This window comes from Penicillium angulare, assembly GCF_028827245.1.
Source record: "Penicillium angulare strain IBT 27051 chromosome Unknown utg000001l_segment0_segment0, whole genome shotgun sequence".
Classification (NCBI taxonomy): Eukaryota; Fungi; Ascomycota; class Eurotiomycetes; order Eurotiales; family Aspergillaceae; genus Penicillium; species Penicillium angulare.
In genome coordinates, this window is record NW_026623160.1 from 1546682 (window position 1) to 1567356 (window position 20675).

The following is a 20675-nucleotide window of genomic DNA, read 5'->3' on the forward strand; positions in this document are numbered from 1 at the left end:
CTCAGAAGATGCTCCCGTAAGCTTGTAATTCCATAGTAAACATTCATGACATCTCCCTCTAGTATATCCCGCTGACACCACCTGGGCAATATCAAACTCATCCATCCACATCATTCCCTCATCATCCCCCATTATCACCACCTCACCCCAACTTGAACCAACTCCATCATAACACAACATCAACATCAACAAACCCCCATCGACAATGTCCAACCCAATAGCAACATACGACCTCACCGCCGTCCCCGCCTCATCCACAGCCCTCAACCCCCCCGAATCCAATTCCAACAACCGAAATCCCAATCCCCACAACCCATCTAGCAACCCGCATAAACAAATACGCACTCACCCACCTCCCAGAACCAACATACAACCACTCCCTCCGCGTCTACCACTTCGGCCTCGCAATCAAAAACTACCGCTTCGGACCCCACCCTGACTTCGCCTTCAGTGACGAAACATACTTCCTCGCCTGCATTCTACATGATATCGGAACCACAGATGAGAATACCCACTCGACTAAAATTGAGCTTTGAGTTCTTTGGTGGATTTCTCGCTTTGAACCTACTACAGAGCGATGATGCTAGCACTGACACCGACACTGTTAGTGGGGCCGTTGCACCGCGAGACCAAGCCGAGAGTGTGGCGGAGGCAATTATCCGACACCAGAATCTGTGTCTTGTTGGGAAGATCTCGGCTGTTGGACAGCTACTACAGCTAGCTACTATCTTAGGTATGTACACACTACAAAGTTCGAGACAAGCCAAGCGTTAAAGTCAAGTTCGTGTAACCTTATTTTTGTATTGGCACTTCCCATACCCGTTTGTATGGATGGATGAAAGCTAGGCACACTCCACTGCTGCGGGAGAAGCTTGGCTGTTCTTGGACGGGGAGCACTGCCACATTGCGTCTTTTTCTCTCTTTTTTTTTGCACCTATTATGTTCGTTTGCATTTTCATTTGGATCATGTTTCAGGTCCAATGGATTGAAAGAAAGTTTATTGCTGTCTGCGCTACCACAGTACCTAGTGTACTCAGTACAAACAGACAGACAGCCGATGGATCTACAGATACTACTAGTCCTAGTGGCACGTCACATCTATGATCGACAAATTCTCCTCCCCTTCTGTCATTTTCTTCTGCGTCCAGTTTTTAAAGTTTTATTACTGGGCCTCAGATGGATGGATCGTCTAACAGAATTTTTTTTTTCTTCTCTTTCATTCAGATAATACTGGCTTTTATGCCAATCTTGTTCATTCCGACACTATTAAGGATGTTTGTGCGCATTTTCCACGCCACCACTGGACCGGATGCTTTGTGGCGACTATCCGGCGGGAAAATGCATTGAAGCCGTGGGCGCATACAACGGCGTTGGGTGAGGAAGAATTCCCGGCTAAGGTTTTGGGGAATAAGTTGATGGAGCCGTATGAGTGAGTGAGTGAGTGAGTGAGTTGATTTTTCTTCGTTTGTTTGTGTTTGCCAAGATGTGGTGTGGTTTGGGATGGTGATGGGCGGAATGGGGCTGTGACCAGTCATGCGAGATGAAACAGTAATGACTTATGAGCTACGAATTGAAATGGAAAATTGAATGAATGAAAATTTGAAAAAAAAGACTTAACAGTGATAATCAATCAAGTCATACACTGTGATTTCTAGATCTCAAATTTGAACTTAGTCCCTAAGTAAAACTGAAAACTCTGGCCAATACCATATTCATGCCCGGGGGTTTATCCCGCCTCCTTGCCACATGCTAATGTACACATACACATTACAGCCACACAATTTTACTTGCGGGGCTCAAAACCAGCCTCTTCATTCTCGGGCACATGGACACGCCAGATGCCTAGTGTTTGTCCGTTGTCGTAGACACGGTCCTCCTTCGGGTCGGTGAGGACAATAGCCTTGCTTGATAGTGCCAACGCGTCCATGAGCTCAGCCATGCGCTTCGCCTCTGTAAAGCTGCGGGTCAGATGTGGGGTGTTGGCCACCCAGATCGACACCGTCATGCACTGAGTGAGAAGATTAGGCCTATCAAGAGAGTGGCTGGCGTAGTAGAGGACGTTGTGGTAGTCCAGAATGAGATCGGGGAGATAAGTCCGACGGATGTATTCGTAATCCTTTTCTTCTTCCACTGTCATGATATTAGCACAGATACAGGCGGTGGAAATATATTGCGGGATGACTTACCATCTTCGACGGGGACAAGCCATTCGTCCACGACCATGCCTACGTGTGTTTCCACTTCCTCTAACAGCACGGCAAGGTCTTGCAGAGAATCCTTGACGGTGCCTGAGTCACGGCGACGCTTGGTCCTTTTATTTTATTAGAGCTGGTTTCTGATAATCACAATGGGAGAGAAAAGAAAACTTACTTGGAAATTTGATCGTAGACCAGAGCAAACTGCTCTAAAGCATCGAAACCAAGAGCGAGGGTCTCAAGGTTGAACATGCGAGTAGCCTTTTGGTAAGCGCCATTTTGACCGGTGGTCGAAATACCACCCGAGAGGCTTCGTCGATGAAGACTATTCCTCTTGGATTTAGATGGGCTCGTTGGCGCAGAATCCTCTTGCAGCAGGTTTTCAAACCCGGGGAATTCAAAGATGTCCAGACCAAAGGTTTCTTGAGAAACACCAGATAGACGCATCCGGTGGCTCAACTCGCGAGCTGCGGCAAGTTTACCAGCGACTATAAAAAATTAGTATCCAGTCATTTCAAGAGAAGTAAAGTTTAGTTGGGAACATACCAAAGAATTTGCGGTAAAGCCAAGCTCCAAGATTGCAAATCTTGGACCACTGACCACCAGCGCAGCGGAGCCACTCTAAACTACGAATCATCTTTTCATCCTCAGCTGCGATAGATGTCCCGATCAGATCCTTTTTTGGTGGCACAAGTACACGGGTGCCATCTGGTCGGTGCACCACGCGAGAGTATCCACCAACACCACTAGAATGTTCAATTGAAGGGACGCCAGCGCTGAGCCATGACCACTGAGCATCGAGAACAGCCGAGACGTCAATGTTATGTTTCTGCATGTGTCGAATTTGCTGTTTTCTCTCATGAGGCTCGGTAATTTCGATCAGAATCCTTGAAAAGACGCTGTGACACATCTCTGTTGGGAGAAGCGAGGCATAAAGAGGAATGAGATCGAATAATCCTCTCTCTTCAAGGCTGGAGATGTATCCAGCCACAATCACGGAGGCAGTCTCAAAGAATTTGGTATCGGAAGGAGCGTAACCGAGAGATTGGACAATGAGATAAATGTGCGTCGCAATCTTCAAAGCCTCGTCGTCCTCTGCAGCAATAATGAAAGTATCCTCTACTGGCGCAGTAGCCAACTGTGGAACGATGGATTCTGCGCCAAAGTTGTTGAAGCTGGACTGAGAGACAGCCTGTGCAAGTACTGTAAAATAAGAGTCGTAGCCTTTGCTGAGAATCGCAGCTTGGAGATTGCGGAATGGGTTGCGTGCCTCTCCACCAACTCGCTCATTGCCACGCAAATATTCGAAGTACTTTTGAAGCTCTCCATGACCTGCTGGCTGGGGTGTGAATGAAACGGGTGTGGTCGGGGAGTGGGTAAGCTTGCGCTGGAACTGCTTGCAGAATCCCTGGTAACGTGAGAGCACAACACGGTTGAAGTGCACATATAGGAAGTCATCCCAGCTGCGACAGACCTTGGTAGCAGCCTCTGTTTCTCCAGACAATAAGGCATAGACGGCTCGCTGGAAGTCATCAGTATTGGGGTTGCGCGCCAGAGCGGCACATGCGGCACGCCACGAATCTTGAGAACGGCTATTCATCAAGCGAGTCATGCCATCGTCAACGGGTGTTCGAGTATTTGATGTGCGTGAGTCGACGCTAGAACCGCATAAACTGACAGCTCTCCAACTCTCAAGGCGGCTCTGAGCCCATTCTCGAATCGTAGTCCAGTTCTCGCCTTGTCTAAGCATTTTCCAGCATGCCATCCATGTCGCGCGCTCGTAGAATTCGTCCTGTGGTTGAAGACCGTGCTTTTGTCGAGTAAGAGCATCCGGATCGAGCTGTGTCACTAGCGGCTTCTGGTCGTCGTTACTGAGCAGAGAGCGTGAGATACCCGGGTCATTTGGCTCTAATGGCTGGGGCCAAGCGCGCAGACGCTTGTGTCCCTTGATTGCTTCCTTGGTGAAAAGCCACCCATGAGCCCATAAGCCCTGGCCTCTTTCCGCTTGTGCTTCCATGTCCGTGATCAAAAAGTCAAGGTCCTGGTTGCCCGTCTTCGCAGTCTCCTCTAGCCATCTCATCGCAAGAACACACTCAAGAGCATATTGATCTGCGGCAAGAAATTGCTCCCAAACTTCGCGATCCGAAGAATACCGGTGTAAGTTTTGAAATGCAGTTCGTTGTCCTTCTTTGAAGCTGGCGCGACTGGCGGGATCATCGATACTGATGAGATTGAGCAGCAAGCGCCAAGTATCAGCCTCCAGCTGCAACCGTAACACATCCTCGTCGATTTTGGGCTCATTTCCACCGCTAGACCGGAATCCCGATTTTGCGCGTTTGAGGGTGTTTTGCTTGTCTAGGTCATGGATGGCATTCTGGGCTAGGTCGCGGTAGCTCTCGACCAATTTGTAGGCTGCTTGAATACTCTGGAATTCGTCGGTGGTGTTCTTTCGCTTGAATTGATCCAACTTGTCGGCGAAAGCCTCAATCTGGCGAGTGACACGGTCGGCCGTGCGGCGGAGGGGATGAAGAGCTTCCTGTGCTCCTGCAGCAGTGAAGAGTTGAGGGGAATCTAAAGTCATCAGTTCCGGCCTTCTTCGACTCATCAATCTCAAGATGAATTCCTAACGTACGTGGAGTTTTGTTGTTAAAGCCCATCGCCGACTTGAAGCTGGGCTCCAATACCGGGAAGCTAGCTCCAGTCTGCGAAAAATCGCCATTGACATCATCCATCTCCTCGTCCATCTCTTCGCCCTCCATTTCTTCTTCAGTCTCATCTTCTAGCCCTTCTCCATTCTCGTAGACCTCGTCCTCGTCCTCATCCATTTGCTCGTCATCGTCTTCGATGCTGATGATTTCCGGTGCCTTAGGCGAAGGTGGAACCTGACTCGTCTGTTAGCTCAATGTACGAAAGACCATTAAAAATGCCTTCAAAGTACAGAAAGAAACTCACCTGCGACCGTAAAGTCCGGGATGATCTAGTCATGGGAGCCATGGTTTCTTCCAGCAACCAGTTGTTCAACCAGTTGTTGTTGATGGAAGAGAAAAGGAAGTGTAATGTTTGTCTCTTTTGGCTGAGAGGGTCGCGTTCCCCCAAAAGCGGTTTAGCCTGGTCGGCACGGGATCATTATAAATTGACTGGAAAAAATTCGAATTTCACCTTTTTCTTTTTCTTCTTCAATGTCTTTAGGCTTTCATTAGAGTCTCGGAACAGATTCATTCAATGTTTGTTCAGGTCCATGAGGCCTCTCTGCGTGCTCAAGATTGTCTTAGAACAATCCTAGCAGTCCCTCCAAATAGTCTGGTTTTCCTCGATGAGAACTTAGCATGGAAGGGGCTGGTACATGCCAATGCCAATGTCTATCTATTATTTACACGATGCAGTCCAAAAAAAAAATACAAATCTCATTTTTCCTTCTCTGCAGCCTCAGCTCTTTGCTTCATCTTCAATCGTAGTAGTTGTGCTTTAGGACAGCTCACCACAGATGCTTGGTCCCCTTGTGTCTGGTAGAAAGCATTGCAGCATTCGTATAGGGCGTCGATCTGAGCCTGGCATTTTTCCTCCTTATAGGAATTCTTGGTCAAGCAACCTGGGTTCTTGTTAATATGAGAGTTGGGAAAATATATATCCTATCACTCGTGGGGATTATATACTTTGGATAGCACACTTAGAATAGAGTCAGCATCATCAAGTCTTCTCTCTCCAGGGCTCTCTTTGGGGGCTTAAGACATACAGCCCGTGGATGGCACGGCGTATCGTGCGACAGATCTTGCTTAAGACTCCCCTGCAGTACCGTCTTAGTTTAAAATTCTTCTCTCTTCCTCTCACGTCTCTCATGTCAATCAAACCCACCATGTTCTCAAGCTTTTACTTTTCCTTGTCTTGTTTGATTCTGAACGTTTCCTAGCTAGCAAACAAGCTCCCAGAACTTGGAAGTTGATCGAAGGCGGCTACAAGCAGGTGACGCAAAATAGATTCTCCGCCTTTGTGGGGCGAGTGCTTTCTGCCATTGATATCTCTCTTGCCTCTTCCCTCCTCCTTTCCACATCACCCAAACCCCTCTCACCTCTCCAATCCAGTGAGTCAGACACCATGAGCCAGACCTCAACAATAACCACGTCGCACGAAGTTAATGGACCCAGTCAGGATTTCACTACCGCACCTCATCTCGTCATTTCTTCCACATTACGAGTAAGCACCCCGCGTTCTGCTTCTCGCGATCCCTCGTTTGACCGAATGACAGAGAAAGCACCAAGCCCGAAGATGTCCGAAGGGGAACAAGCTGCCGCTCCCGTGGAGCACTTAAACATCAAGGTAACCGATAACAATAATGAGGTCTTTTTCAAGATCAAGCGATCAACACCTTTGAAGAAGCTCATGGATGCTTTCTGCGATCGTCAAGGAAAGCAACAGGCTACTGTGCGATTCCTCTTCGACGGCACTCGTGTTCGTCCTGATGACACACCAGACACCGTATGTCTCCCTTGAACCAAGAACTGGAAGAGTTTCTTTGATATGAACTAACGACTTAATGTTTCTAGCTTGATATGGCTGATGGCGACACTCTAGAGGTGCACCAAGAGCAAATTGGTGGTTGAAGGAACAGCTCTCTTTCATGTTTCGGAAAGAATCTCTCTGGTGCTCAGAAGTATCCTCGTCTGGTGACGTGACTGACTTCATACTCCGCCGAAAGAAAGATGGATGGTGATTTAGTGGCGATATCATCAGGGAAGATTCATCGCAGAAAGTTCCTATGCTATTGTTTAACGAGTCAAACGAATTTCACACGGGTTAAAATTTACAATTTGCCATCTAGAAGTACGTTGTTCATGTATGTCAAAGTAGAAAGTAAATTCCGCTATTTTACCCAACGTGCCCCACATGAACATATTCAAGTTCAAATCAAGCCAATGGCCCATACAAGCTCTAAATATTCACCAGTCACTTACTACGTTTAGCCATTTAATACCCATAACAGGCATAAAGAAAGAAAAAAAAGCCCCTCCTAAAGTGTGGAATGTCATGGCTTGTAGTAGGTATGATATTTTGGCAAAGATAAAAATAGTCGCGCCCGGGATCGAACCGGGAACCTTCTGAGCATATGAGTTGTCATGTGAATCAGAAATCATGACCATTAGACCACGCGACTTCCTTATGCTGAGCTAACGCCATTTTTTGCTTCATCAGCCTGAAAGGGCTTTTGGCTCGGGAGACTCGCCTAATCTGGACGTTGCTATTTTTGTTCAGAAAAAAGAAACAAGACTCGAGTAGCAGTTGTATGGTTTTTGGGACTTTAGACTTCAGAATCAGTGCCTTGGCCTCATATTACATTACAACGTGTATACCCACGTCGACCTTTAAATCAAAAGGCAATGTATCCTCCCCAAACTGGCTCTACCGCCATGTGGATGACATATATACAGATGAATATGTATCAAAAATTTGAACAAATCAAGAGAACAAAACAAGCAACGGGACAAAAGAGCCGCGCAAAACGGCAAAAGAAATGTTTTAATCTGTCCAAACAGAAGCCTTCAACTTCTCATCGTCCTCCTTCGCCTTAGCAGCCTCCTCTCGCTCTCGATTCCGTCTCTTAATCTCCTGCTCCTTCACCGCCCGATCATAAGCCCTCTGCTCCTCAGTACGCTTCGGTGCTCGAATCCCCAATGCCCCTGCAATAAGTCGTCCAGCAACAGCAGTTTGCTTCTCAGGCCGTTTACCAGGACCAGGACCACCAGCCGCAGCCGCAGCCGGCGACGCAGCCCTTCCACCTCCCCACGTCTGCGATGTCTGCGGCGAAATAGGCGTAGGCGGAGGATCCAATGGGCCCTCCGCACTCAAAGTCGGCGAAAGAAGCGACGGCGATGCTAGACCCTCAACAGCGGCAGCAGCAGCATCATCATCATCATCATCCGAAAGATCAGCCTCGTCCTCCCAGGAATCAGCGACAGGCTGTTTAGCTTTCTTTGTTGGTTTCGGAATAGATAGGACGGAGCTTGCAGCTGACGATTTTCTCAGAGATGGCCTTTGAATATCTTGGACTGGACCTTTTTCGCCAATGGATAGATCGCGGAGTGTGGACTGTAGCTCAGAACGCGGATCAGACATGGCGGGGTTGAGGAGTAGCGAAGGGCCGGCAAAATCCTGGGCGGGACAGGGAAAATGATCGTGCACTTGTGATGATTGTTGTGGGAGGGGTAGGTGTATATATCAGAGTTTTTGTTATGGGGGAATTTAAAGAAGATATGGTTTCATGCAATTGCGGAGGGATGATCGGAGGTGATGGCGTCAGTGCTACTAGCGCAACCTTGGTCGATCGTGGAGAAGTGATGGGGCTAGGCCAAGCTGGGTGGTGCGGGAACCTTAGGCGGGAGCCAGGCATCACATGGGCTTGGGGTACACCGAGGTTTACTTGAGATTGTTTTCGTAGATTGATATCATCTAATTGGATCATAAGTGAATGTGATATATAGCTGTTGGAATATTCTCCTATTAAGAAGTTTCGGACCTTTATTTTCATGTGGAACTTGTTTGGATCGCTTCAACACACTCGACCTAGATAAGCTTGGCGATATTCATTCCACTAGACATAAGTAAAGAGCACTCATTGACCTATATAATCGGAACCGAGCTACTTTAATTGGTAGATTTGGCAGTTTTATGTACTATCTATGACTCTATACGAATGGGTAGTATGTTCAGGTTCATCCAACCACCACCTGGGCAGCTGATCCACCAATGACAGCAGGCAATAAAAGAAACATACATATTTGACAATCTCATTTACTTTCGAGCAAGGTCAATCACCTTCTTTGCTGCGTTTTCAAATCCATCAAAAGCGTGCAAAGGAAGTCCACTCTCGGCGATCTATGAAAATATCAGTATCATCCTCAAATTCCCCCCTGCGGAGGAAAGACATACCATCTTCTGTCCAAGTTCCTCATTTGTTCCACGCAACCGAACTACAACAGGCACTTGCATTTCCAAGTCTCGGAAAGCCATAATAATTCCCTGGGCAATCATATCACAACGCGTCAAGCCACCGAAAATATTGACAAAGACAGCATTGACACGAGGATCGGAGCAGATTATGCGAAATGACGACTTGACCGTCTCTGAGGTAGCTTTGCCACCGGTGTCAAGGAAATTAGCACAGTGACCACCGTGAATAGTAAGTGCATCCACTGTATTCATTGCGAGTCCGGCTCCATTCACTGTGAATAATGTTAGAAATCACAATCTGACGCGCCAGAAGAAACCCGATAGACCGCAAACATACCAAGTGTACCAATGCTGCCTTCACCTTGAAGCCTGTCTACGATTAGCATGGTCACGAACTCCGAGGGATTAAAAGAAGAGACACACTTAACATAGACAATGCCATCCTTCTCAGCCTCGACTTCCTCCGGAGCCTCTTCGGCGGTATTTCGCAAAGCGTGAATCTCCTGCTGACGTCCAGAGCTTCGGAACGCAGCATCATCAAAACCAAATCGTGCACCGTGTACTTCCAAGCTCCCACCAGAGACTCCAACGCGAGTTTCCAGCACGAATGCCTCCTTCTCCTTGAAGATTTCCCACAGAGATTGGACCAGATTTTTAAGACTTGCATGGGCTGATGAGGGAATGCCCACATGTAATGCTACATCTGAGGTAAGAGTGCTATTTTCAAATCCATTTTCGCGGTAGCTGAACGGGAACTTGCGAGAGTGAGCTGGATCGAGTTCAGTACTTGTAGATGCAACTATACATGGCGACAAAGCGGTGCGGTCAACTGATATAGAGATGAACACATCAGAGGGTGAATTCTGCTCGACGATAGGGATAGACTTCGCCTTAAGGATGTCGAATGCTTGAGACTGCTTGATGTAGAGACTGCGCTTTTGCTGAGCTGGCTTTGACATAGGACTGACACGTCTCATGGTATGGAGGCCTCGTTTCTGGCCTCCAGATCCGGAGAACGACTGTAGACGTTAGCATAACGTGGACGCATAGTATAATGGAGAGAACCCACATTTGCACCAGGTCTGATTGCGCCGGAGCCGAGCAAAGTCCTCATACCCTCACCAAATTTCTCCGGATGATTGACCATGACCGCGCCAGCACGCTCAAGTGCCTGGTACTTGGCTTGTGCATCGGGCTCTCCAGGTGCAGCCCACGCACCTGCGTGTCCCATGATTCGGCCTGGTGGTGCTTCCAGCCCACCAACAAGAGCCATGATGGGCCTATCAAAGAATAAGTAGAGTAACTCGCACAGATGATGAACCGACGACCTACTTTGGATTTGCGGACCGCTGTCGGTATTCTTTGATCCATTCTGCTGCGTCCATCTCAGCCGTACCACCAATCTCACCGACAAGGATAATTCCTTCCGTATCCTGATCATGCTCAAATATTTTCAGCGCATCTACAAAATCAGTACCAGCCAGTACATCACCGCCCATACTTATGCAAAGGCTCTGCCCCAGTCCAGCTCGGGTAGTAGATGCCACAGTCTCATAGCTCAATGTTCCAGACTTAGCCACAATTCCAACATTACCAGGCGCGAAACATGGCAAAGGCTGAAATCCAATGCGACACTTCCCGATAGCTGATATAATACCAGGGCAGTTTGCACCGACAAGTCTAGTCTTAGATTGCGTTTGCAGCATGGAATGAATCTGTCATGGCATTAGATGCGCGCAAAAAAGTACTTTGTATGATCCTGGTCCTGGTTTCTTACGCGTAGAATGTCATGAATAGGGACGTGCTCAGCGACAGCCACGACGAGTGGAATTTCAGCTTCTATCGCTTCTTCAATAGCCTTCGCAGTTTGGTTTCCTGGAACATAGATGGCAGATGCATCTGGCTTCGCTTTTTCTTGGGCCTAAATCAACGATTAGTTTAACCTTCGAATTTCGACCAGGGTCCATAATTGCTCGTACCACTTTAACAGAGGGGAAGATCGGTAGTCCAAGATGTTCACCCTCCACCCCTGGCTTTACGCCTCCGACAATCTTAGTGCCCCATTCTAGCGACTCCTTGACATTGGCTGTCGCTTGTCGCCCTGGATCCAAGTTAGTCACACAATAGATATAGCAGTGCAACATGGAAAATCTTACCTGTGAACCCCTGGAACAGTACCTTTGTATGGGCTCCGATCTTCAGATTGGAGAGGGTATCGGCGTAGCTAGCACCGCGCGGGGACGCGGAGAAACAGCGAGCTAAACGCACTCTCGTGCGGGGAGCACGTTTGTGTAGTGAGTGCAGAACCATAGTCGGGCGTTGTTCCTGCAAATATGTCGCGGTCAAGGGCTCATCCAACCAATTGGCTACTTTTTTTGTTGTTTAAATATGAATCCTCCGAAAGCTTGACGTTGATTTCCAAGACGGCTTCTTCCTCATCTCCAAGTCGGCTATCGCTATCCGGTGTCGGAGCTTCCCCACACCCGCGTGTCCCGAGGTGCGGGTGTTGATGCCTAATTAACCAGGCAATAATGATGGTATTTCCTGAGGTTGAAGAGTTGATCAAAAAGGCCACGGGATGCCAAAGGGTTGTGACCACTGTCGCTCTTATGCGAGGTGATCTGTACTCAGAGCCTGTGGTTTCTGGCGCTCAAGGCGACGCTCAACCGAGTGAAAGTGTAGAATCATCCGGCGACTCTGTCCCACAACATCAAGATGATCCAATATCAATAGCAACCTACGGGAAGAGTTGTCCACCTATTATCGGAAACCGACCGGGAGATCGCAAGTCTCCTGCCCCAAAGTTCATATCGACTATACATCGCGCGGAACCCGGCATCACATTCGAAAGCATCATCATGATCTAGCTTTAGTAGCAGCACCTGTCATTGAAGCAGAGAACAAGCTACTTCGCTCTGGGATTGAATGGGACGATCTAAAGGACCATTAATACAATGGGGATGGGGAAAAGCAATTCGAAGATTTGCACTTTTCTCCATTTGGCGGCCCTTGAAGACCGTCACCCGGGACCCTCTTGGCATCGCACCATGTTTCACATTTCCCAAGGATGATTATGTCTCTATGGAATCCATTGAGGTCTCCTTTGACACTGATATTCCTCCTCACCTGTCAGAAATAATTACGCCGTCGGAGGCTCGCATTCAGGAATCAAAAGACCCGAGTGAGAAGGAGCCTAAGGATACCCATGAAGACGGAGATTATCAAACCTGGGGATATCTTGCCCACGCACCAAGCGATAAAGAGGGAAAGGCACACGATTGGCACTTCCTATCCGATCATCAAACTACGGAAGTTTTTCATTATTCAATTTTTTGATAGTAAAATGGAAGCAACCACCATAGCTCCACACAATGCTGATGACACTTCCCCTCCACTGGCGGTTAGTGGTGCCCCTCACGCATCCTTTGTACTCGAGGGAAAGGAGAAAGGGGATGCCAGAGAGAGCATTGAGATCAGATGTGCGGCATTTTGATGATCATTAGCAGAATTTTCCGCCCATATGCAATAGATCAAATACTAAATCTTGTATAAAAATCCAGTACTGTGAAGTCATTTCACTCCGAGTTAACTGAGGATTCCATTGAAATGATATCCTTTTTAAATAAGCAATTCAAAATAGCAACCAAGGCCATTATGGCAAATACTAAAATCCGTGGACTTACAAATTATAGGTTGCGCACGTTACCTTGATCGGGCGATCTAGGAACTCGGACTTTTGTCTGACTACACTGATTGTCGATTGCGATTGAAATTCAAAACAAAAGACCCTTTAGGACCGACACACTGCTACTTTTGCTAACGGAAGTTCCGCTTCAATCTCTCTAGTTTTCATTCCACTTCATGCAGCTCTCATAAGAAGTTGATCGGACCCCTACCATGTCTGAGGTACATTAATTCTGAAGGAGATTGGGAATACTAGTGGATCTGCAGGCACTGTGACTCCACATAACTAGACTTCTCAAGGCTCAAAGGATGAATGAGATTCAGGCAGAATAAAAAAACCGGGGATGTGTCCGCATGAAGTGCATCAAGAGGCTTTACGACATGTTACCCAGTTACACCTCGATGGCTTCAAGCTCGTATTACAAAAAATTCAAACTTTACGATACAAGTGAAGAAACATTTTGAACTTTGTAATACCGACATGAAACCATCGACGTAAAACGAAAACGTTGTAGCTTTTTCAGTCCCTCTCTGCATTTCCTGGTTTAATCTCCGATACCTTTTTTTTGTACATAGAAAGCTCGTGTGCTGCACATGAATGGAGACTACATATGTGACGTGGCAGCTTCGCGTAAATAATCGGTACCTATTATAAGAAAATTTCCAAGGCTGGATGGATCCAATAGTGAGCTAGTATATCTCATCGCCTGTGATTCTCCTGGCAGTCCACAAAGCCCCCAGATTCCAAGGTCGAGATTCAAAATGAATAATTCGAGTCTCGCCTTTGATTTGAACAGACTCATGGCTCGGTTAATCCAGTACTCAACTTGAGTTTGGTCAGTTTAATCATACTGGCTGTGACGCTTGCTTTCAATTTGAGATCATCCACAATCCCCATAATCAACAAACGAAAATGGTACGAGATAGGGACTGAAAATGCCGTAAACCGGTTTAATAGCAGTGCTACCAGCTTAATCAAGGCTGGATTAGAAAAGGTGGTTTAATCTCGGAATGGAAGATAGAAAGATTGTGCTAATCAATGATTGTTGTATCACTTAGTCTCAAAATGCATTTTATCTATTTGCGGATAACAAATATTGAATGATCTTAGCTCCCAAGTATGCTAATATTATTCGGAATGATGTTCGGATGAGCTTTCGATGGTGGATCTTCGATGTAAAAATTAATCAAAACGAATTGGGATCAAGCCCATAAAAAAGATGTTGACTTTTTCATAGGAACTTCATGGCCATTTGCCTGGATTCGAGCCGTTCAAAGAGTTGGCATATACTGGAATTTTAAATGACATGATCAAAACTAAAATGTCACACTCCTTGGGTTAGTTGAAATTCTCATCTTTCAAGCTTGGTCAATTTATCATCGAATCGAGCGAACAATGAATAAATGTTGACTTGTCATAAAAGACAAGCTAACAGAACCTGTTTCCACGGAAAGTTCCTTTGCTTTCGAAGCGATCTTGACGAATAAAGAAGGTAGACACCCACAACCATCACTTACAATCAAATATCTAGGAGCTTGCTAACCCAGTGCCATACCATGTCAGATTGGCACCAGGTCAAGTTGAAAGAGATGATCGCCGATGTTGTTGCCCAGGTCTCAGGACGCGCATTCCTAGGCCACGACTTTTGCAGGGAGCGCGCTTGGAGAGAAGTAATAATTGGCTACTCTTATGGAATGTTGAATGCTGCAAGAGAACTTCATCTTTGGCCTAAGTTTCTGCGCCTTGTAGTTGTATGGCTCTTACCATCATGTCGAAGGCTTCGGGAGACGCTTCAGGAAGCACGAACTCATCTTGAGCCTGTTGTGAAGGCGCGCCATGCAATTATTGCCGCCAGCAAAGAGAAGGGATATCCCTCGCAAACAGGCCTATGCGCTTTAGACTGGCTGGAAGAAGTCGCCCAAGGCCGGCCATACGACCCCATTGCTATTCAAGTGTGTCTTGCGTTCGTTGGGATGGATACGGACTTGATATTCCATGTCATCTCAGATTTGTCCCAGGATCAGGAGCTCGTAGACGCCCTTCGGGAGGAGAAAAGCAGTGTCTTTGAGGGAAAGGAATTTGGTGGCAAACAAGAGTTACAAAACTTGAGACTTCTAGATAGTGTCATCAAGGAAAGCCAAAGATTGCGACCGACTGGAAAAGGTAAGAGCTCTCGTCTTGTAAATGGCTATGTAAAGCTTTTGGCTTACCAAACATTGAATTTCTTTCAGTATCGATGCATCGTATCGCAAAAGAGACATTCACACTGCCCGGTGATGTCTATGTACCCAAAGGAACATGCCTTGGAGTCTCAACGAGCCATATGATGGGCTCGTCAGTCTGGCCCGACGGTGAAAAATTTGATGGGTATCGCTTCTATAAGATGCGACAGAGCCCAGACAAGGCAAATTCCGCTCAACTTGTAGCTACAAATCCAGAGCATATGGGGTTTGGGTATGGCAAAATGGCATGTCCGGGAAGATTCTTCGTTGCGAATGAGATGAAAATCTTTGTCATTTTGTGATGAAGTATGATTTCCAAATTACAGAGACCTATGAGAAACATTCTGGGCTATACGGCTACATGTTCTCACCTAATTCTCGAGTTGACATGAATGTCCGGCGACGAAGGGATGCAGGGTGGTAATCCATGAGCAATGTTATGTTGTGCAAGAAATTTGGTCATATCCCCTCAAACATGATTAACTAGATTCAGACGGAGATCCAATAAAATGGTATATAAATACTATTCAAATTTTGCTAGGAACTAGATATGGCCTCATAACCTTAGAATATACCACTCAGAAGTGACAGTTCAATACTAGAATTATATCTTGCCTCTGTGGCGCCGGGGTAGATATAATTGACCCAGTTCAAGTTTCCGAGTCCTTTGTAATCATCACTCATTTATTTCTAACTAACCAAAGAATAAAACACTTTTTAAAGTGGTGGGTCACGTCGACCTGAGAATGGACTGATAAAAACGCAAATTGCATCAAAGTAGGTATTGCTATTTTCCAAATCCCATTTTCTATGCTGCCTTCTGCGTCGCAAGCCATTGCTCGTGAATCTTCTTTTGTCTCTCCCAATCCTTGACCAGCTTCTTGCGCCGACTCTTGGATACCTCAGTACCCGCTGAGTCCACGGTCGGGATACCGTTCTCATCCCATTGCGAAAACTCATCCGAGGTCCTGAACATCTGCAGTGGGTCAATCTTGGCGCGCTCGCGCAGCTCCTTCTCCCTCTCGGCTTCCTTGGCCTCCTTTTCCAGCTTGACCTTCGCCTTAGCAGCGCTGGCCGATTCCTGCTCTGCGCGCGCCTCTACGAGCAACTTATCGAGAGGTCGAACTAATGCAGCCTGGTTGTTGCGGTCCTCGAGGTAGATTCCCAAGTTCCAGAGGTGTACATCACGGAGTTGGTCACACAATGCGAGGAGGTCTTTTGCAGGGGCTTCCTTGGTCGCGAGGTCCTTCACATCGGTGCGGAATTGCTGCAGGACCTGATCGTATGGCTTAGAGGACTCAACGACTGGCGTTGACGCGGCGACATTACTTTCGTCAGTAAGCTTTACGATGGATGTGTGGTCGAGAGAGCCTGAACGGGCCAGGTTTCGAATCTTGTCGCGCAGTTCAGATGCAGGATAGATATAAGGTTGTGCTGGGGCGGGGATAACGAGGCCTGACCATCCGATACGCTCCAGGCTGTTAAGGTCGCCCTCGGGGTCTAGACCAAAGATAGTCGTAATACGTGTGATCCACTGCGCAATTGAAATAACTGTCTGATCTGAAAGTGCAGCTGCTGAGTTAGACTCGGTAACAATATCAGCGATGATTCTCATCACAGTCGAGGTGTCGAAGGAATCGCAAAGAGCGGCATCGACATCCAATTTTGCCTTTTCTAAGGAGCTTAATAATTGTTTGTCTGCATCGCCAAGCTCTTGTGTTGTTGTTGTAGTCTTGGAATTTTTCCAGAGATCCAAACTCTTTAAGAAGAAGTTATTAAGCTTGCCTTCCCAGCCGACGACAGCCTTCATGAGCTCTTCTGTGACTTCAATCCTATCCTGCCAAGGGATGAGAAGGAAGCAAATACGAAGAGAACGTGCAGTCCAATCGTTTTCGGCGAGAACATTTCTGATGGTCGTAAAGTTCTTGAGACTCTTGCTCATCTTTAGACCTCGAATTCTATGATAAGTTAGCGCATTTGTACAACGAAATCAATATATGAGAGATTTTATTTTACCTCAGTTGACCCATATGGATGAAGTAATTTGTCCACTGCACCTCGCAACCATGACTGGTCCAGTAAGCTTCCGATTGTGCGAGCTCGTTATCATGGTGAGGGAAACGAAGATCGACTCCTCCGGAATGGATATCTATCGCCTTTCCAATAACCTCGGAGGCCATTGCAGAGCACTCAATGTGCCATCCTGGCCGTCCATGACCCCATGGGCTGGGCCATGCTGGCTCGCCCGGTTTGCTAGCTTTCCACAGCGCGAAATCATTCTCATTGCGCTTTGCTGACTTTCCCTTGGACAGGGAACCCTCGCCGTCGGCTTGAAGTTCACGGTCGTTCTTGTTCCACGGTTCCAGCCGGGAGTAGCTGTGCCCAGCCTTCTCAAAAGAGTCGATATCAAAATATACAGAGCCATCAGGGGTAGAGTAACCGAAACCGTTGGTAATAATCTGCTCAACGAAGCTGACAACCTGAGGAACATATTCCGTCACACGGGTTAACTCGTCGGGATAAAGGACATTGAGCGCACCCATGTCCTCGAAAAAGCGGCGCTCGAATTTCGAGGTCAGTTCCAGGTACATCTTGTGGTCATTGGAGTCCATCTCTGCACCATGCAAGCCATCAAGGTATGGGAGTAGAATCTCGTCCGTCTTGGAGAAAAAGTCGGGCAGCTTTCCTGGCGCTTGCAGAGCCTCGGCAGCGGAACGTGCCGTTGCGATGCGTGCTCTCAATAACAAGTCAGTCACAGTGACAGCCTGACCCTCGGTGGCAGATGAAGGCTTGGCGTTTTCCTTGTATGCCTTGACTGCTGCCTCGGAGAAGGCCTCTGGGTTCGTATCAGAGGCCAGCTCCGGGAGGTTCTTGCCAATAAACTTCTGGAATGCCGCTTTGGTCTCTGCCAAAACAGACTCGCCCACTGACTCATCTTCGGTGGCATTCTCCTGTTTGAAGCGTGCGAGCAGGTACTGCTGGCGACCCTTGAGAATGATCTTGTCATCGATATCGGTTGTATTCATAACAAACTTGACACGGAAGCCAAAGTAGTCTTTCATGATACGGCGCACAATATCGGTTGAGACGTAGTTCTTCGCATGGCCCAGATGGGCATCTTCGTAGACTGTTGGGCCACATCCGTACCATGTCACCACCTTCCCTGCCGGATCGATTGGGACAAAGTCATCCTTGCTCCTTGTTAAGCTGTTGTAGATCTTCAATTTGGGCAGCTGGACATCGGGCTGCGCTTTAGGGGCGTGCCACGGCGGCTGTTTGCGACCGTCGGAGGCCATGTTTCGTGCGCTCAACTATTTCGAGGTGAAATTGTTAGCATCAAAGAGCAGTTGACTGAGGAGGTAACATACAAGAAGGGCGGTACCTTTGGCAGGGAAAAATAGACAGCTCGATTCAATGATTTGAAAGGATTGGTACTGATGCGATCCAAGTTCAGCGATTGTGTGCGTCTAATAAAGGCGGAGGAATGACTCACCCAAGCAGTCTCATTCCCAGCTCTTGGCGAAAGCCCGGGTGAGTGATCAACGGCCAATTGCTTAAACAGATTTCTGTAAGCTGGCTTCTCTACCTGCAGGATGACAGGTTCTCGGGTGGTAAATTCGCGTTATGACATGCGATCGAACACGGTAGATCGATTGCTGGAAATTTCCCGTTGATCAATAGCGGCACGTGACCCGTGTTGGCGGGGCAATTTATTTACTTTGAGCCACAGACAATGAACTACATATCACCCCGCCTATACTCAACAGTCCTTTAAAATGTACATTTAGCATTATTATACCTATATAAATAATATAACATTATGTATAGATTCATGATATTCATAGGATCTCCGAGCGATCCGCTCGCTCATTACTGCAGCATATGTTAGCAAACAATCCAACCCATACTAAACCAGAACAGAAACGAACCTTGACGCATTTTCCCACTGCTGATTCAACGACACCATCTTTATTATCGAATCGCTAGTTTCTCCCCCGAAACGCCCGCCTGTGCATGGTTCGCAATCAACCCAGCCGAATCCGTAGAGCCTCTTCGCGCAAAAGAACTCAATTGACTCTTCAGAAACTGATTGCGACCGGGTCCCGACCTCGAAGTCGGTCCATCATAGATACTTTGCGATTGCTTATCCGTCTTGCGATTGCGAGTGAAATATGCCTTAACAGAAGAAGAGTTCCGTCGTGTCCAGCTTAAAAGAACATTAATTGCCGGGAGACAAGCGCATATAAGACCGAATCCGACCTCGGCATTCCTGGAATGAATTAGATTTCGCTTTCTCTTGGATAATTCGATAAAGGGTTCGACTCACGCTGTAAGAATTGAGGTCATGAACATTGTCGTTTCACGGGGTTGATCCTTTTCATGAATTCCAACGACAAGTCTGAAGAGACTGAACGCAACAGCTATACCGCCGAAACCAAGCAGAACCATTACTTTGACTTTTTTCCAGAGTGGCATCTGCAGCGTCCAAGTAAATGCCACAGGGAAAGCGAAAATAGCAACATCAGTGATGAAGCTGATCACGGAATCTGCAATAATAACGCCTGGCTGGCTGAGACATGTTGCATCTGCTTGTTTGGACTCGACCCAATAAGCAGAGACGGGGTTACAGATGAAGATTTTGATAAATGTGATGATGGTATAATACCCGATGACTGTGCCAAGGAGAACATAAAGTGATACCATAGCCTTGTAGTAAGGCTGAAATACCCTGATTAAAATGGTAATTAGGCTGACTTTGACGAAGAGAGCTGTCGGGGCATAGATAGCCGTGGCAATATAAGAGATCTGCAGTCGGTTAGCTCGGGGGCCGTAAAAAAAGAAAAGAAAAAATCGAGATCGGTGTCTTGCCTTGATGCACTGCTCATATTGATGCGAATCAAGCTCAGTTGAATGATATGAGCCCCCAGCGAAGCCGTCTAAAAAAAGTATTAGTTAAATATGCCCATTTCCAAGATCAGCGACCGGCAAACATACAAATTAAGCCGTTTGCGCAGTACCCCATAAAAAGGAGCTAAATGTCGATTTTGTTAATAAAAGATCTGTAAATAGAAGACAATAAGATCATACCCATCCAATAAAACAACAAGCTGTATCATGTTAGTATTGGAAAAATAGCTCTGAAAGAAAATGATTGGACGCATGCATACCATCGTCCACGCCCAGCTTATGTATCACTTTCCATCGAACAAAGAGCCGCAAAAGCACCAAGGGTGTGACAAGCGCGAAGCAGAGGATCTGTGTCACATAATTTATTATGAATAAAGAGTTTCCATCTCGTATTGTCACGGACATGACATTTGATACTGCAAATGCCAATAATCAGGATCTAGGATCTAGCGCGACGCGAGGATTCTGTGACTCGCAGAAATCTATCTTCCCCCGGGTTTCAACACCCCCGGTCGCTTGTGCAGGTTAGTCAGCGAGATCTGATCGCCACTAATGACGTTAGCAAAATGGGGTTATACATTTAGCCATGGTACCTAGATCTTATGATTTGGGGGATATAAACATCTCAACCATGGGTAGAACTTGTTGAAAGAGCTGGTATGTTAAGTTGCTAGTATACTTCATTTTAATATGGCAGTTACTATCCACTATCCTATCAGCTTG

The 20675-nt window shown here is 47.0% G+C and overlaps 9 protein-coding genes across 9 annotated transcripts; 4 read left to right on the forward strand and 5 right to left on the reverse strand.

Annotated features, from left to right (window-relative positions):
* Positions 1-483: 483 nt before the first annotated feature.
* Positions 484-1544, forward strand: N7478_000535 (putative urea hydro-lyase/cyanamide hydratase; the record flags this gene model as incomplete). The annotated part of the gene is made up of 3 exons (XM_056916750.1): positions 484-733; positions 1225-1429; positions 1484-1544. The coding sequence occupies 3 exons, from the start codon at positions 484-486 to the stop codon at positions 1542-1544; spliced, it is 516 nt and encodes a 171-aa protein (XP_056784630.1).
* A 239-nt stretch (positions 1545-1783) lies between these two features.
* N7478_000536 (nucleoporin Nup84/Nup107 family protein) lies at positions 1784-5189 on the reverse strand (the record flags this gene model as incomplete). The annotated part of the gene is made up of 6 exons (XM_056916751.1): positions 1784-2130; positions 2187-2311; positions 2371-2683; positions 2742-4766; positions 4828-5077; positions 5148-5189. The coding sequence occupies 6 exons, from the start codon at positions 5187-5189 to the stop codon at positions 1784-1786; spliced, it is 3102 nt and encodes a 1033-aa protein (XP_056784631.1).
* Positions 5190-6431: 1242 nt separating this feature from the next.
* On the forward strand, positions 6432-6793 carry N7478_000537 (SUMO family protein SMT3; the record flags this gene model as incomplete). Its single annotated transcript, XM_056916752.1, has 2 exons — positions 6432-6668; positions 6737-6793. The coding sequence occupies 2 exons, from the start codon at positions 6432-6434 to the stop codon at positions 6791-6793; spliced, it is 294 nt and encodes a 97-aa protein (XP_056784632.1).
* A 913-nt stretch (positions 6794-7706) lies between these two features.
* N7478_000538 (uncharacterized protein) lies at positions 7707-8303 on the reverse strand (the record flags this gene model as incomplete). The annotated part of the gene is made up of 1 exon (XM_056916753.1): positions 7707-8303. The coding sequence occupies one exon, from the start codon at positions 8301-8303 to the stop codon at positions 7707-7709; it is 597 nt and encodes a 198-aa protein (XP_056784633.1).
* A 675-nt stretch (positions 8304-8978) lies between these two features.
* On the reverse strand, positions 8979-11447 carry N7478_000539 (putative succinyl-CoA synthetase subunit alpha; the record flags this gene model as incomplete). Its single annotated transcript, XM_056916754.1, has 8 exons — positions 8979-9062; positions 9117-9409; positions 9475-10156; positions 10207-10417; positions 10470-10852; positions 10915-11058; positions 11117-11238; positions 11294-11447. 8 exons carry the CDS (start codon positions 11445-11447, stop codon positions 8979-8981), a joined length of 2073 nt encoding a protein of 690 aa, XP_056784634.1.
* Positions 11448-11668: 221 nt separating this feature from the next.
* On the forward strand, positions 11669-12004 carry N7478_000540 (uncharacterized protein; the record flags this gene model as incomplete). The annotated part of the gene is made up of 1 exon (XM_056916755.1): positions 11669-12004. One exon carries the CDS (start codon positions 11669-11671, stop codon positions 12002-12004), a length of 336 nt encoding a protein of 111 aa, XP_056784635.1.
* Positions 12005-14378: 2374 nt separating this feature from the next.
* Positions 14379-15346, forward strand: N7478_000541 (cytochrome P450; the record flags this gene model as incomplete). The annotated part of the gene is made up of 2 exons (XM_056916756.1): positions 14379-14985; positions 15054-15346. The coding sequence occupies 2 exons, from the start codon at positions 14379-14381 to the stop codon at positions 15344-15346; spliced, it is 900 nt and encodes a 299-aa protein (XP_056784636.1).
* A 506-nt stretch (positions 15347-15852) lies between these two features.
* Positions 15853-18355, reverse strand: N7478_000542 (cysteine--tRNA ligase; the record flags this gene model as incomplete). The annotated part of the gene is made up of 2 exons (XM_056916757.1): positions 15853-17002; positions 17061-18355. 2 exons carry the CDS (start codon positions 18353-18355, stop codon positions 15853-15855), a joined length of 2445 nt encoding a protein of 814 aa, XP_056784637.1.
* A 661-nt stretch (positions 18356-19016) lies between these two features.
* On the reverse strand, positions 19017-20357 carry N7478_000543 (uncharacterized protein; the record flags this gene model as incomplete). The annotated part of the gene is made up of 4 exons (XM_056916758.1): positions 19017-19314; positions 19372-19981; positions 20133-20152; positions 20203-20357. 4 exons carry the CDS (start codon positions 20355-20357, stop codon positions 19017-19019), a joined length of 1083 nt encoding a protein of 360 aa, XP_056784638.1.
* Positions 20358-20675: the final 318 nt, after the last annotated feature.